The sequence below is a fragment of the Eumetopias jubatus genome, unplaced genomic scaffold (assembly GCF_037043125.1).
Source record: "Eumetopias jubatus isolate StellerSeaLion01/CBP00866 unplaced genomic scaffold, mEumJub1_p1.0 scaffold_5, whole genome shotgun sequence".
In the NCBI taxonomy this organism is placed as follows: domain Eukaryota; kingdom Metazoa; phylum Chordata; class Mammalia; order Carnivora; family Otariidae; genus Eumetopias; species Eumetopias jubatus.
In genome coordinates this window covers 74,087,999-74,103,574 of record NW_028274811.1, presented here as the reverse complement: position 1 = coordinate 74,103,574, position 15,576 = coordinate 74,087,999, and the positions used below count along the sequence as shown (strand labels likewise).

Sequence of the window (15,576 nt, the reverse complement as noted above, 5' to 3'; positions counted from 1 at the left end):
GTGTTTGAATCAAACAAGCTAAAATCAGAGTGGGAGTTCCCCAATAGTGTCTTTACATCACCAGAGCAAGCATTTTGGGGCACATACTATGGGCCAGACATTGTGCCAAGTACCTTTAGAAGGGTTATTTCTTTAAATTTCACAGCAGTCCTATTCAGTGAATAATTTCATTATCCTCATTTTGCTGATGAGGAAACTAGGGATTAATAAGGTTAAGTTATTTGCCCAAGGTAATACAGATGGTAGAATCCAGAGCCAAGTCGGAAACTGGGCAGCGTGCTCCAGAACTCATTATGTAGCACACTAGGTATCGTCTGTTTGCTCTGTTCCCTTTTCCTCTGTGTGTAAAAGAGTCACTTTTCTCAAACGATTGAGGAAACCCAGCTTAGAACTGGAAATACAAAGGGATTCAATAATAAAGAAAACATTAAAAAGCAAAGAGAACAAAGAAGTAGAACACCATTTTTTATCTTTGGTATCCTCCAAATATTTGGCAGTAATTCTCATCAAAAAAGTGGCACGTAAGAGTTTATATTTTGTACACTCTTCTGTAATTGTCTTTTAAGATGTGAGTAAAATTTATAGCCCCCAGCTATTCTACATCTTATTGCTGTTTTTCTTTCCTTAGCATAGAGCCTTGGTTTTGTGTCTTGGGTGCCCAGAGCCTGGGGATTCTGTGATGTCACCACAGTGGCTGCCTCAGCATTCCCAGTCCCTCATCATCCCTTTCTTCAACCAGAGCAATGCTGACTCTGTTTGTAATACATGGTGGGTTTCCCCATAAGATTTATTCTGAAAAAGATTTAGCTTTAAAAAAAAAAAAAGTATGATTGTTGGTGTTGAAAAACAGAATTAAGAGCTGAATATACTTCCAAATTTATGAAAATATTCCTCAGACTTTGATATTGTTTATGTTATTGAACTTAATGAGCTTTCATGGTAACATTGATTGGTTTGGGATAAAACCATGTGTTCTGTGAAATCCAGGGCCTTTGCCACTTTTAGCAATTTATGTTCATCTTGAGGATTCAAATCTGTTAAGTACCAGTCTCCCCTAGATTTATACAACTGTTGCTGATGGCCATGCATGAATTCTATTCTCACTTACATTTTGGCAGCAGTTCCTCCTGGCATTTGCAAAAAGTGCTTTCCTCCAGACTCCAGGAGAGCAAAAAGGGGAGAAGATTGGCAGTGAATTTGGAAATTGACATTTATATTTAAGAATTTTTTTTTTCTTGTAGAATTCAAGTTTGGGCTTTGTTTCTGAGAAACAAATCTTTTTTTTTTTTTTAACAAAATTCTGCTTTCTCAAGAGAATTACTAAAGTTAGAATTATTTAGTGTGGTCTCCCTAAGTTCTTTAAAATGCAAAATGGTCTTAAAGACACTCATATTTTCAAATGGAATTTGGTGAGGACAGAGTATTCTGTGAGTATTTTAATAAAGATGAAGATACTTTTTAAAAAGAAAAATGTATAATGTAAATTTAAGTTCCACAGATCTAACAGCCACTTGGCCTGGGTTTCAGGGCTAAACATAGCACAAGAGAGGTCAGAAATTTTCTCATCCTGACATTTGTACCACACAGCATGCAGCTGTGTGGGACTTTTTTTTTCTTTCCTCCTTTCATTTTGTTATTTATTTTGCCTGCTCCGGGGAGCCCTGGTTTTCCACAGACTCTTAAGTGATCTATTTCAGATACATCTCTAATTTTTTAGTCTCCCTGGCATAAGGCTTAATCTAAATGAATATAATCTAGTACCAAGTCAGAAGGATCCAACAAATATTTATTAGGTATCTGTTTTGTTCCAGATACATACGGAAGTAAGACCATGGTCCTTGCCCCCAACTAACTGGTGGGGAAGAAGACACATAAGCAAGTACTTTAGCATGCAGTGTAGTAAAAGGCAGCACTAAAGGTGAGCCCAAGGGGTTATGGAGACCCAGAAAAGGAGCTTTAAACTCACCTCACTGGAGAGGGAAAGGCTCCCTGAGAGAACAGCTCCTGAGCTGAGTCTTAAATAAAGGAGAAGTTAGCACAAGCCAAGGCAAGAAGTGGGGACATCAAATACAAGGTGGAGAGTGAGGGCCAGGTCTGTTGGGAAGGAACCTCATATGTCCTATTAAGGAGCTTAGACTGGCTGGTAGATAAGTGGTATTAGAGAGTCATGAAGAAATAAATGATGCTTGGAAATGACATGGTCAGATTGGCATTTTATGAAACTAGTTTTGGCAGCCAAATGCTTAAAGAAGGAGCTTGAGAACAGACAAAAGTAGAGGCTGAAAGACAAGTTATCCAAACAAAAGGTGATATTGAGCCAAAGAGAGATGAGGACATATATTTGAGAGATCATTCAGGAAGTGAAAGCAGTATGACTTGTGATTATCTGGATATTGAGGGGCATGGGGTGGTGTGAGAGAGGGAAGATTCAAGGTTGACTCCCCAGGCTGCCAGTAACCTCAGTGACTAGATAAACGGTGGTTTATTAACTGGGAGATAAACAATATGAGAGGGTGGGCAGATTTAGGGATAAGATGAAAATTTTTTTCTATATAAGCATTGATTCTGTGGAATATATATAAATATTAGAAGGGACTGGTTAATAAAAGGAAAATGAAAAGCAGTTTTATGATGAGAGTTCTGGAACTCAATGGGAGACTTCAGTTTTTGCTGCCAAAAAAAGACTTCTGGATTAGCCCAGCCATGAAGTTTGAAAAAACTTAGATTCTCTCACTTTTCTTCTAAAAGCTTCTTTGGCATTTCTCAATTTTGTAGTCATTTTTAAATCTAAATTTTCTACTCTGTTACGCTCCATAGTCTGTATACCTTTTCCTTGATACAGTATCTCTAGTACCTGCCATTTGTATCTTTCCCCTGCCAATAACTGTCATCCCACTTTTTTCTTGGAAATACCCAGCTACCACCCAGCTGTACCCAGCTACCACCCAACTGTACCCAGCCACCTGGTCTCTGCTCAATTTTTAACCATGAAGCTACAAAATGAGTCATAACAAAACTCACTTTGAAGCCTCTTTTTAGCTGGTGAAACCAGCATTGGTCAATTGTATTTTAGTGCACCTAGACAGTATGAATTGGGTTATATTAAAGTACTCATCATCATATCGAAGATAGTATATATATGTGTGTGTGTATAAATATATGAATATATGTGTACATGTATATATGTATATGTGTACACACATATACACAGACACATGCACACTCACACTCTAAAATAATTCCAATTTTCCAGGGAGAAACACCTTGGTGTCATCCTTGGTTTCTTTTTTTTTTATACCTAGGAATCTTGCTGTATCTATCTGCAAAATATATCCTGAATCCCTCCACTTCTCCCCATCTCCTGATCGTTCCTGGATTTCTATACATAATGTGCCATAATGGCAAGGATCTTTGTAGCTTTTGTTCATTATTGTGTCACAGAAATGTAGACACATTAGGCACTCAATTAATATGTTGTTGCTTACTTGTAACAAATTAAAGTTAGTTTTGAAATGTTGCTATTGATGATGTGTTCTCCAAGATGGCCATAAATTTAAAAGAATACATTAGAGATGAGAATGCAGTTCTCAGGAAAGGTTTAAGACTGTATCCCACAGGGGCTCCTGGGTGGCTCAGTCAGTTAAGCGTCTGCCTTCAGCTCAGGTCATGATTCCAGGGTTCTGGGATGAGTCCTGCATTGGGTTCCCGGCTCAGCTGGGAGCCTGCTTCTCCCTAATCCTCTGCCCCTCCCCCTGCATGTGCTCTCTCTCATTCTTAATCAAATAAATAAATAAAATCTGAAGAAAAAAAAAAGACTGTATCCCACAGAAGTAGTAGAACCAAGGAAGCTCAATACTGGTCTACCCTTTCATCAAGAACTTTTTAAGAAATTCTAATACTGGATCTAAAGCAGCTATATGAAGAATAATAAGGAAAGCTATTCTACTTTTTTCTGTAATAACATCTTGATAAAGAGGAAGAATGCAGGAAATAAATGGATTTATTTTGTCCTTAATTATTCATATTAACTGTTACATGGCCTGAATTTTTTTCGATAACTGCCGATATTTCTCTTTGTGCTAGATAAATTTAGCATTTTGCACTACTCTCCTCAGTACAGTATCATGTGGGTATTTCAGATGTTACCGAGTATGCGTGGGATCCTCTCCAACCCCTGCTATTCCTTGTCAGTAGGAATATTTAGCTGTTACTGATGTCCCTAAATACTTTTTCTATTGCTGGTGAAAGATACTCTCCCCTCCCCACTCCCCAGGCATTGATTTTCATGTCTGGGTTGATCTGACAGGCTTTTTTTTCCTTCCCCCCATAATGTTAGGCCTAAAGTCATAACTGCTGCTCCGGTTTGAAAAATAGGACTTGTGGCTTTCAGGTTGAGGTTTCTATTTTCTGTTCTGATTCTAGATTATTCGTTCTGCCCCTTAACTCTGGAACAGTACATGCAAATATATTTCTCTAGCTAAACTGAATTTTCTAGATTTTTAGGAAATCACAGAATCATTAAGAGTCTAGAAAGGGTTTGAGAACAACAAAGAATTCTAATGTTTAAATGTTTGTAGCAATTTTTTTTATCCAAACTAAGGCATATAGTTTATGTATAGGAAAACAATAAACTTATTAGTAATAAAGTATTAAGAGACCAGCTATTCCCCTAAGATACTAGAGAAATGGAAGGAGGTGGGTTCTGAGGTTTTATAAAATGGGAAACTATTATTCAGTATGAAAGGACCTACAGCAAAGAAAGTCATTCTTTTAACCTGGCATTTCCTAAATTTATTTCAGGGTAGAACCTTTTTCACGTGAGGAAACTTTTCAGCATACTTTGGAAATATTGGTGGAAAAAAAAGCATATACTTTAGTTCTAGTCCTGGCTCAGGCATTAATCAACGTTTTCATTCATTCAACAAACATGTATGGAGTGACTATTTCATGGCAGACACTATTTGAGATGTGGGTGATATATTCAGGGAAAAAAACAGACAGAAGCCTCTGTCCTTCCAAGGATTATATTCTGGTCAGGGGAGAAAGACAGTAAACATAATCTGTACATAGTACAGTTACTAAGTGTTTTAGACAAACGTGGAGCAGGGTCAGGGGTTCAGGAGTACAGGGGTTGCAATTTTAAATAGTCATAATGTTGAGCAATCATCGAGTGTCTCTGTTTTCCTAATCTATAAAATGAAGAAATTCAAGTAATTTGATCTTAAAGGGCCTGCCAGAACTATGGGTTTGCTTTAGTCACCCAAGAGTTGTATCCAACTGTGTTACTGCTGGGCCATGAGCATCTTACTGAGCATTTATAATCATCAGGGTTGGATATTAAAATTTAAAGAAAAGTCTGTAAGTTTAAATCATTTGTTAATACCCACAAAAGAGCAAAGCATTAATTTTAAATAAATGCAAAAAAAAAAAATTGATGGTCTTCCTGTTTTCAATCTAGCATGTACCTCAATCCAATACTGAGTAGAAAGTACTTAAGGATAAGAAACCTCTGCTGTAAAGGTACCAATGGCTTTTAAGCAGATGTTAGCATGTTTGTATGAAAATTTGCAGCAGTGTACACATTGTGTTACTGCCCTACGTCTTTATATAAATCAGAGTTCTGTGACTTGATGTTGAAATGACCTTCTAGACAGTGTTCCATTGCTGTATGCCTGAGCTTGTATCTCAGAATAATTAGAAGTTTTGACTTAAACATCTTGGTATATAGTGTTTATGTTAATTATAAATGTCTGAAAGTTTCCTGAAACTTTCTTTGTAGCTTTTTATCAGAGACAGACTGGTGTTTGGAAGGAGGGCTGTGGATTGTGGTCCCAAGCCTTTGATTTTCAGCCCCCCGTTTTTGGAATGAAAATTAAAATCTACTTTTCCAACTTCCCAGAACATGGTAGCATATATTTATATTCTTTGTCTTGAGTAAGAAACTGTTTGGAATCATAGTCTTTGATACTTTTTTTTAAGTAATATTTCATTCTTAAGGCATTTAGCTAAAAATTTCAAGTAGACCATGTGTCCCTAAATATAATGGCTTTCCACTGACTTGCAAAAGCCTAAAATACTATAATTAAAATAGAAAAGTTCCTATCACACAAAGGGATGGTCTTCCAAGATTGTTTCTAAATCAGACCTCAGTATTTCTTTTCCTATGGTGGTAGCCCATTCCCCCAGAAGCTGACCCTAGGGCTCCCAGTAACAGTCATTTCATAGTCATCCCCCACCCCTTCATATTCCATAAATTTAAAGTCCAGTTTATAAGAAAATGCTTTGTAACCATTCTGGAATAAAGGACTGCCTACTGCTTCACTATCTAGACAAGCTGTGGAATAGGCTCCTATATATCAGAAAAGGGAGTGATGAGTATCTCCAAGTTCCCCTGAAAGTCTAGTCTCTCAAATGGCTCTAGATTTGACAAGGTCTTGAATCCCACTTTAGCTGTGGCCTTCAACAGTCCGAGAGGCTCTGGTCCACTCAGAGGTCCCTACAGTTTAGTTCTGAAGTTCCCACTCATCCACCCCCACCTGCCCTAATTGTCATACACAACCTGCTCTTTTCATTAGGACTCTTGCTTTACTGCCCGTGGGGGCCAAACTGTTAACGCAGATTTACCAGCTATGAACATAAGAGCTCCTTCCTACATCCTTTTCATTCTTAAGAGCATAGTTATTGATACAAATAAAATTTGTATCTAATTTATACTGCCTTCAGAAAATGAGATATACTAAATCTATAGACAGTGTAATTTAAGCTTTTGAGATTTTAAAGATGTAAATGTTGCTTGGCAACACCTTGCTCTCAGATCTTTTACAGGAAAATCCTGAGATTAAGTCAGGCTGTACCATCTGCATCGCTGCTGCTCTGAAAACCACTGAGGAAAGGTGACATAAAAACTCAGAACTCTGTTTTGTCATCATTCCTTAACCTCCAACCCTACCCCAGCTCCATAGCTGGACAAAATACCATGATATACATCGAGATTCACCTTTGGGTCCCAAAATGAGTGTGATTCGCTCTGAGGCCTGCTCCTGCCCCCATTATACACACATTCAGAGAGTGGAACAAAGGTTAGGAGAGATTGTTGAGAAGTCCTGCTCTCATTCTCCATCATGCTCCCTTTCTTCCAAAGACTTGAGGACAAAGCTTGTTTGTCGCTGGTGGTTAGCCGCCTGAGAACCTTACCTACATGTGAGGTATATATAAGAAGAGGGGGCGCGCCTGGGTGCTTCGCCCTCTGCCTGCCACTCCCCCTGCTTGTGCTCGCTCTCCCTCCCTCTCTCTGACAAATAAATAATCTTTAAAAAAAAAAAAATGAGGAGGAATAGTAAGGACTACAAATAGTCTCCAGATACGTGTTACTTTCTTTTTCTTTTAAGTTGAAAACTATGTAAGTCTCTTCTAATTGTTACTGCAGGTGAGGGTGTTGGAACTCACTAGGGGAACTGAATTCTCGGAGACCATCACTACAAAGGTTCACTTTCTTTATCCTGAACCAATCCTTTCTCATTTTGAGAGTTCTTAGTAAATTATTATCTTTCTAAGAGCTATTTTTTAATTGATATCTAAAGTAGGCATTCCAAAAAAAGTACTTTTTTATAACTCCCATCAAGACTTTTGCTTGTTTGCTGACTTCATGATGTTCAAAGTTTCAGAAATTCATTTGCAGTAGGTACTTAAATCTTCATTCTGTGACTAAAATACACTTTAAATATGCTTCAGGTACACTTATTTGCCTTTCATTGTTTTCTGATCAGAAGTTTTAAAAATGGAATAGTGTTGCAAATAAGTTAAAATGGTTCCTTCCATTTGATACTAATTGGGAACTTTTATTTTTTTAAGATACTATTTTTCCTTCTACTTTATTAATATTCAAAAGTCACTGAAGTCAGAATTCTGACTTATTTTCTAAGAGACTGCCCTGCCTCTATTTGTAATCCGTAATTTCTCAACCTTGGCCCTACTGACATTTTAGAATGTCATGGTAATTCTTCGTTGTGGGGGCCATCCTGTGCACTATAGGGTGTTGGACAATATCTCTCCCCTCCAGGACGTGCCCATAGCACCCACCCAGATCAAACGTCCCCAGGGGCAGAATTGCCCCTTGCTGAGAGCAGCTGTTCTGATCTATGTGTAACACATGCTTCCAAACACTTCAGTGGGGATATAGCATGGGTTGTATGTGCTTTTCTTTTTAATCTGATTCTTTCCTATTCGGTTTGTGATATTTTTTTAAATGACCGTAGATTTGGTTTTTTGTTGTTGTTTGTTTCTTTTCTATTCAAGAAACTTTTAAAGAAGGAGAATATGAAAACCTTCTGTGTCCACCACCAGGCCAGACCCTATTATTTTGAGGAGCGTGCACAGTAATTCATACCAGATATTTTTGTTGTTGAATCTTCCAGGTTTATACAAGACACTGTGTGTACATGTGTAAATTTTTTTTAATGTATAGGAAGATAATTTTTCACCTTAAAAAGTATAAGCATTACTTCAGAAGAATCAGTTCAGAGGCTGAGGAAGGAAAAATCTACATTTAATTATTACAAAGGTTTGATAAGGGCTTTCATGAAATGCTCTGTTTATTATATGTCTGAGCTTAAGAACTCCTGTAATTAAGTTACAAGTTTTTAGTGAAAGAATACTGAACATTTATAGAATTTGAATAAGAAGTCTAGTCACTCTTGAAAAATAAAGATAGGAAAAACTCTATGATTCTACTTTTTAAAAATGCAATTTAGAATCTCCCCAAAGGGACAGTCTTCCATATTTTGCTGGGTGAAGTGCTTCTGCATTTCCAGACCTGAGCTGCACAGGAATGAAGACCTTAGACCTGAAGCGAAACCAGAGCCCGGCCTGCAGATGAGCCTGCAACGACTGTGAAAATCTCCCCACCCAGGCTCTGCTGAACTGTGTGAGGGTTAGGGGCAGAAGGAAAATGGAAATGAGTTAGAGCGGGAGAAAGGATTCCATTCAGGTGTTCACACCTTCTTTACCTGTCCACTTTCTCTCATAGGTCTTTAAGGAGGCTTTAACTACAGGGCACATTCCTTCTCTGTCAGCAGAATCCTGCTGTTCTTTACAATATAAAAGCAGACAGATGTCAGTTGAGTGCTGTTATACTCAGTGCCTGAGGATGGACCTTTTCTTCCCTTGTATCTCAACACAGCATTCCTTTGGCTCCTGCCCTCCCATACCTCTATAGAATTAAGAAGTAAAACATAGCATTGTTTCACCAGTGTATGTGTGCTAACTAGGCATTCACTTTGCACACCCAGTAATACAGCCTAATGAGTCCTTCCAGAGTAAATTAAGACTTGCTCACTAAGTTCCAGCACTTTAGAACTAGGGGAAAATCTGAGAAATAAAATAACTTTAGGGACCAAAAAAGGTATAATTTATAAAGTAGATAATAAGTGTAGAAACTTAATCACCCTAGCAATTGGAAGTAATTTAAAAGAAGGAGTCAAAGTTTAAATTTCATGGATGATGGAGGCTCTATGGAGTATATTATTTAATACTCAACATCTTTGGTAAAATTTGCCCTCTCAAGCTTTACATGAGTTTTCTGAATCTCCTCTGAAAAGATGTTTTTCTTTGACTTATTTCTACCCCTTGTTCATTCATTCCCTCAACAAACATTTATTGCATGTCTGCTATGCACTAGACACTGCAAATTATCTCCCTTCTTACTTTCTTTACATTCTGGTTTGGGTTTGGGTGGGGTGGCAGGGGGCTGTGGAATTGGTAGCTTGGTAGCTTCAAACAAATTCTTTTCCTTAGGTCAAAAGTTAGGTGTTTTTTAGAGCAAACAAGGTGTCCTGCATGGCCAAGCAGAAGTTATACATGCTTATGCTTACTAGCACATTCATGAGTATCTGTCTGGCGACCAGTTAGTTCTGAATCCTCATCTTACCATAATGAAAAGGGCAGATCTGGGGGGAAAGAATGAGAACTGGAGAACATCCCCCCCACCACCACCTGTCCACCCCCCCCCCCCGCTCCCTACTCATCTCCTAAATTGCTAAGACTCTGTATTTGGAGGCTGGAAAGCAGGAAGTTGTATTTTTTATTCTTGCCAATGAATCCTTTTCATAATTATCACCTAACATCATGGTATCCCCTGCAAACCCAAGGGAAGAAAGGTCTTAGGAGCTAGAAAGGGTGGAGCCATTGAAAGACAGAAGTTTTCAGTTCATTTGTTCACAGATGTTTACTGAGGTCCTATTATGTACCAGGAAAATGTGCCTAATACAGGGGCTCAGTGATCTAGAGCAACCCCATCCTCTCACTTTTGGGGCTTCCCATCTAATAGAGAAACTAGACCTTGAGTAAGAGCATAAAAAACATTTGCCTTTTCCATAGTTCTGTTTGGGGCTCAGCCTTGGAGTCCGCACAATCCTCTCTTGAGGCTCCTGACCCTATTCCGTAAACATGAGGGTAAGAGAATCTTAAGGCAGGGAGAAATACCCTTCTGCATTTTGGTGTGGATGTAACTATGGCATTCACCTTATGCTCCTAGTTATTCTTCAAAAATATTACTCAAAGAAGCAAGAATTAAAATGAAATGTGCATATAATAAGAGAGTAGAGATTGGGATATAAACTCTGTCCCAGAGATCATTTAAATATCTAGAAGCTATTCAGCAAGGGGCGCCATGCCAGCCAAAGACAACCTTGTAGCTCAAAAGAGGAAAAGCTTTTTACTTTTTAGCAAATTCACTAATAACTTTTTCATATGAACTATAATCATTTGCTAGTTTGAAATGAAGAGGTTTCCTCTTATAAACTATTGATCAGAAGTGATTATTGGCACTTACGGGTAGAAAATGGAAATAAGAATGGTGTGATTTTTAGGCATACTTGCTTGATTCCTTCAATGATTTGGTAATTTAAATGCTGTAAATTTAAATGCTCAAGAGGGCTTACATATAAAATGAATGTCACTTGAAAAACGGTTAAGTCAGTCATCAGATCATTGTTTGTCAAATTTATAATTTGAGATGTTTCTCTCTTTTCCCTCCCTTTAGCTTGTCAAAATTCCTAAAAATGATCCCCCCAATGAAGCGCACACCTTTAACTTCTATTTGTCAAATGTGGGTAAAGACAACCCTCAGGGCAGCTTTGACTGCATCCAGCAAACATTCTCCAGGTAAGTATGTTTGAAGATATGCTGAAGGGAGAATAATTTTTCTTTGAGAGTTTTTTGTTTTTACTTAAACAATAAAATATATAGTAGTCATTCCATAAATGTTTGTTGAATTGAATTATAGAGCTCTTTTATTAAGAAATATTGAGCCCCTACTATGTGCTAACAGTTACATTTGTCACTGTGGGATACAAGCATAAAAATTTTAAGGTTCTTGCCCTCAGGAATTTTTAAGGTGTAGATTTTTTATCTATAAAACAGGTTTTGTTTTTTTAATTAAAGACAAGTTTAATAATTTTTTTAAAGTTTTTATTCACTGTCTTTAAATAAGAGTGCCTTATTGTCTACTCAAGGTTCACACTCCAGAGTAAAGGAGTAAAAATAAATATGTATATCTTGTATATCCCTTTCTTTTTTCCCTGTGCAAGCCTTGTTTTAAGATTTTCAGAATTTTTTATGCTGCAGCATAATGGAAACTAGAAATTAATCCCAGTAGAGCAGTCACCTCTAATTTTAAAGGAAAAAAAAAGAGGGAGGAAGACAAGAATACACACCCACATCCCAGGGTACCATGGAACCCTTATCTCACTTAGGTCCTCTGTAAACAATAAGCTACTTGTTTGACTTGTCTTTGCTCTGGTTGTTTCTGATTAAAGAATGGGCCCCTTGAGTAGGGGGAGTTTGTTCTGCCCATGGATAAAGACAAGGCCTTAGAACCCCCAACATCCCAAGAACATTGAAATTGGCCCAAACTGTCTCAGACTATCCATTCCTATCTCTCATCTGTGCAGTACTTGAAACTGTGTAAGCATTTGCTGTATGTGGGAGAAAGGAAAGGAAAGCTATGTTGCAAGGGAGCATGGGAGGTGGAGATACCAAATAAGACACTTCACTGAGAGTTCTGAATTTCTGCTCCCATTTAGGGTGACTAAATAACTTTCTGTTCTATCTTAATATGCCATTTTCCTGAGTAAATGTTAATTTTGCTCTTTAAAAGTTGCCTACCTCCAAACTTACATTTTTTGGTGTAAATTGTATATGTTGTAGATTATATAGACTTTTCTGTACTAGCCACTGTGATAGCTACTGGCCATATGTGGCTATTTACATTTCAGTTGATAAAAATGAAATAAAATTTAGTTCTTCACTCACATTTACCACATATTATGTATGGGCTCAATAGCCACGTGGCTAGTGGCTATCATAATGGACAGCACAGATACAAAACATTTTCACAATTGCAGAAAGTGCTATGGGACAGCACTGCAGAAGATTACAGAAGCATCAAGTATGAGGGTGATTGTATAGTTCAACCCCTTCATTGCACAGATGATATATTTATAGTTACACAGCTGGTTAGTTGGTGACAAGGCTGAATAAAAACTGGGTCCTCCTAACTCCCAGACCAGTGTTTACACACCAAAGGGCACACCGATTTCAAATTGTGGTGCTAATCACTTATAATGTTTGCCTTTAGAGAATTATTTTATTATAGTGAGAACACTTTGACCTCAAATTGAACTACGTCCCATTAGGAATTTTATTGAGAAACAATCCCCTCTTCAAAACCAGTGATAGCATCATAAGTAATATGGTTTCTCCCTTAGATCATTAACACCCTTGCTTGTTTGGAGAAGGACTTAAAGTCACTTACAAAATGCTACATGATGCAGCAAGAAAAATGAAACAATTATTGTGAGAAAATTGGGGCAAATACATTAATATGATCCAGTGTGTTTTATAAAAGTATGATCCAACTATAAAAGTATAATCATAAAATCGTCTTGTATGAGTATAAAGTGAAATTGTCACTATGAAAACAAAAGCCCTGAAACTTCAGTTCTCAACCTGGCAAGCAAGTTTTGTTTTTTTTTTATAATTTCATTCCACCTTTTCTGTTCAATTGAATTTTTATTTTTCCCATGGTTCTTGTCTCTGCTGTAGTTCAGGTTCTCCTTGAATGTCACTTTTATCATATCTAAAATGGAGGAAATCCCAAGGTTAAAATTACCTTTCAAAAATTCCTTAAATCTGTCTGTTCACAGGCCTCTTGGAAATACATAGTTCAGGGCATATAGCCCCGTACAGTAGTGCACAGTCTATTGTAGGAAACTGAGCTAGGCTAAAGAAAGATTCTAGGAATGCTTACATGTCAAATGTGAAATACTTATATGTCAAAGTATTTAAGGTACCCTTAAGGTACTTTTAAGGTAACTCTGGAAAAGTGATGAGTGGACAGTTCTAGAGAGTACCTTCTTGCCTACAGGGTTTAGCTCTATTTTGTTTAATGGAAAGATCTGTTTCTTGACTTTGAGTGGTATAAGCTGTAACTTCATTGTGATTGACAAAAGGTTCAGCTTATTCTCACTATTTAAATTACTTAATAAATAATTTCTGGGGGGATGCTGAAATTCAAACTTCCTCCCACCAGAACTTAAAACTGTAGTCTCTTCCCACTTTTCCTCCTCCCTCCCACTTCCCCTGTGGGTTAAGCCTTCCTCCCTCTTTCCCTTCCCTGGTTTTTCAGCATTCATACAAGTACACCTAGTAGCCTGGGTATGATCTTTAACTTGTCTCTGTCTCCACCTGTGGCTAATCACTTACCAAATCCTGTCAATTCAGCCTCCTCACTATGTCTGGAGTCTGTTTACTATTCTGCACTCACATGGCCCCATACTAGTTCAGGCTCTCACTCCTTGCCAGTAATCCTTCAGTAGCCTCCTAAGTGGTCTCCTGCTTTCACTTTTGTGCCCTCTACCTCCCAGTCTGTTCTTCATCCAGATTGATCTTTTTACAGTACAAATAAGATATTTTCTGTCCCTTGTTTTTAGCCTCTCTTTTTCTTGGGATAAATCTAAAATCCTCCAAAGCCCTGTATGAGTACTTCTCCTGCCCTCTTCAGTCTCATCTCTAATTGTCTTTTCCAACTTTCTTTGGTCAAACTGAAAACTTCCTCCTTGCTTCCCCTGGGCCCACACAGGTTGGTTCTCCTCCCAGAAAACTTATATCCTCCCCGTCCACACACACACCCACCCTGTAGACATCCCTGTAGATCAACTTAACGGCTTCATTTCCTCCAGGAAGCTTTTGCCTTGCCTACAATCCAGGTGAAGTACCTTCCTGGGGGTTCCCTGCCTCCCTGCAATTTGTCACACTGTGTCATAATTTCCATTGTGCTCATCCTTGTCACCCATTAGACAGCTTCTTGAATGAGGGGCTACATCTGTCTTTAGTCCTTGTCTCAGTCTGACCCTCACATATTGCCTGCTGTGCAGTCCCTGCCTAATAAATATTTATGAGATGAATGAACTGATTTTTTTCTTAAATAGTATATGTACAGTTATTAGGAATTTACAGAAATTTTATCAACCCTATTTCTTAGCCTCATAACAAAGCTGGTTTGGAAATAGAGTATCAGAGCTGTAGTGACATTTTCATTACTTCTATATTCCAGTCTGTTTTAAGGCCATAGTAATTTCTTTTTAAAATACCAGCATAGGGGCACCTGGGTGGCTCAGTCAGTTAAGCGTCTACCTTCAACTTAGGTCATGGTCCCGGGGTCCCAGAATTGAACCCTGCATCAGGCTCCCTGTTCAACAGGGAATCTGCTTCTCCCTCTCCCTCTGCCCCTGCTCTCTCTTTCACTCAATCTCTCTCTCTCTCTCTCTCAAATAAACAAAATCTTTAAAATAAATAAATATATAAATAAAATACCAGTATAACTGCTACCATGATCCTCTAATATTAGCATAATACTTTGACACAGAGCCATCTTCCAGGCCAATGTTAATTTTTACGATTTTTTTAAATAAAAGTTTTTCAAAAAATATTTACAAAAATCTCTTTGTCCAGTATTTTCTTCAATATTTGCCACACAAATAGGTCATCTTATGTAGAGATTTAACAAAATGGTAAATACAGAGTCTACAAATGTTTAGGATATTTGGGCTAATAATAAATCCTAATGTTTGGCAATATTTTGGCCTTAAAATGAATTATCTTATTAAAAATAAAAAGCATTATAGTGGGTCTATTTCTTCTAGTCATTTCTAAAGCATGCATATTATGGTTCCTCCAAAAGTAAACTTTAAACATTTTTCATATCAGTGGTAGATAATTTTTTATAAAATGAAAGTAGAACTACAGTGCTCACTGAGATTCTGGTCTTTAATATAAATACTAATTATTTTCAGAATTTTACAGATTTGGCCTCAGAATTCATTTTACCCATTCTATTCAAAATATGAAAAAAAAATGTGATGTGAAATCAAGGAGAGGAATTTAAATATTTTAAATTTCAACATTTCAAATTATTAATATTAGTTATTTCCAGATTGCAAGGCTGTTGTTTGGGCTGCTGATTTTAGGATTATACAGTTCTCTCTTACCATTATTGTGCAAAATGAGGGACATTTCTAA

At 37.5% G+C, this 15,576-nt stretch overlaps 1 protein-coding gene across 2 annotated transcripts in view; it reads left to right on the top strand.

The window, feature by feature from the left end:
• Positions 1-15,576, top strand: part of ELL2 (elongation factor for RNA polymerase II 2) — a 68,026-nt gene that overhangs the window by 30,898 nt on the left and 21,552 nt on the right. For both annotated transcript variants that reach the window (XR_003607867.2, XM_028096116.2), the window contains exon 3: positions 11,039-11,160. Coding sequence is in view for 1 of the 2 variants with exons in the window: in XM_028096116.2 (XP_027951917.1) it covers positions 11,039-11,160 (122 nt within the window). In the remaining variant the exon portion in view is untranslated. The remainder of the gene's footprint in view (positions 1-11,038; positions 11,161-15,576) is intronic.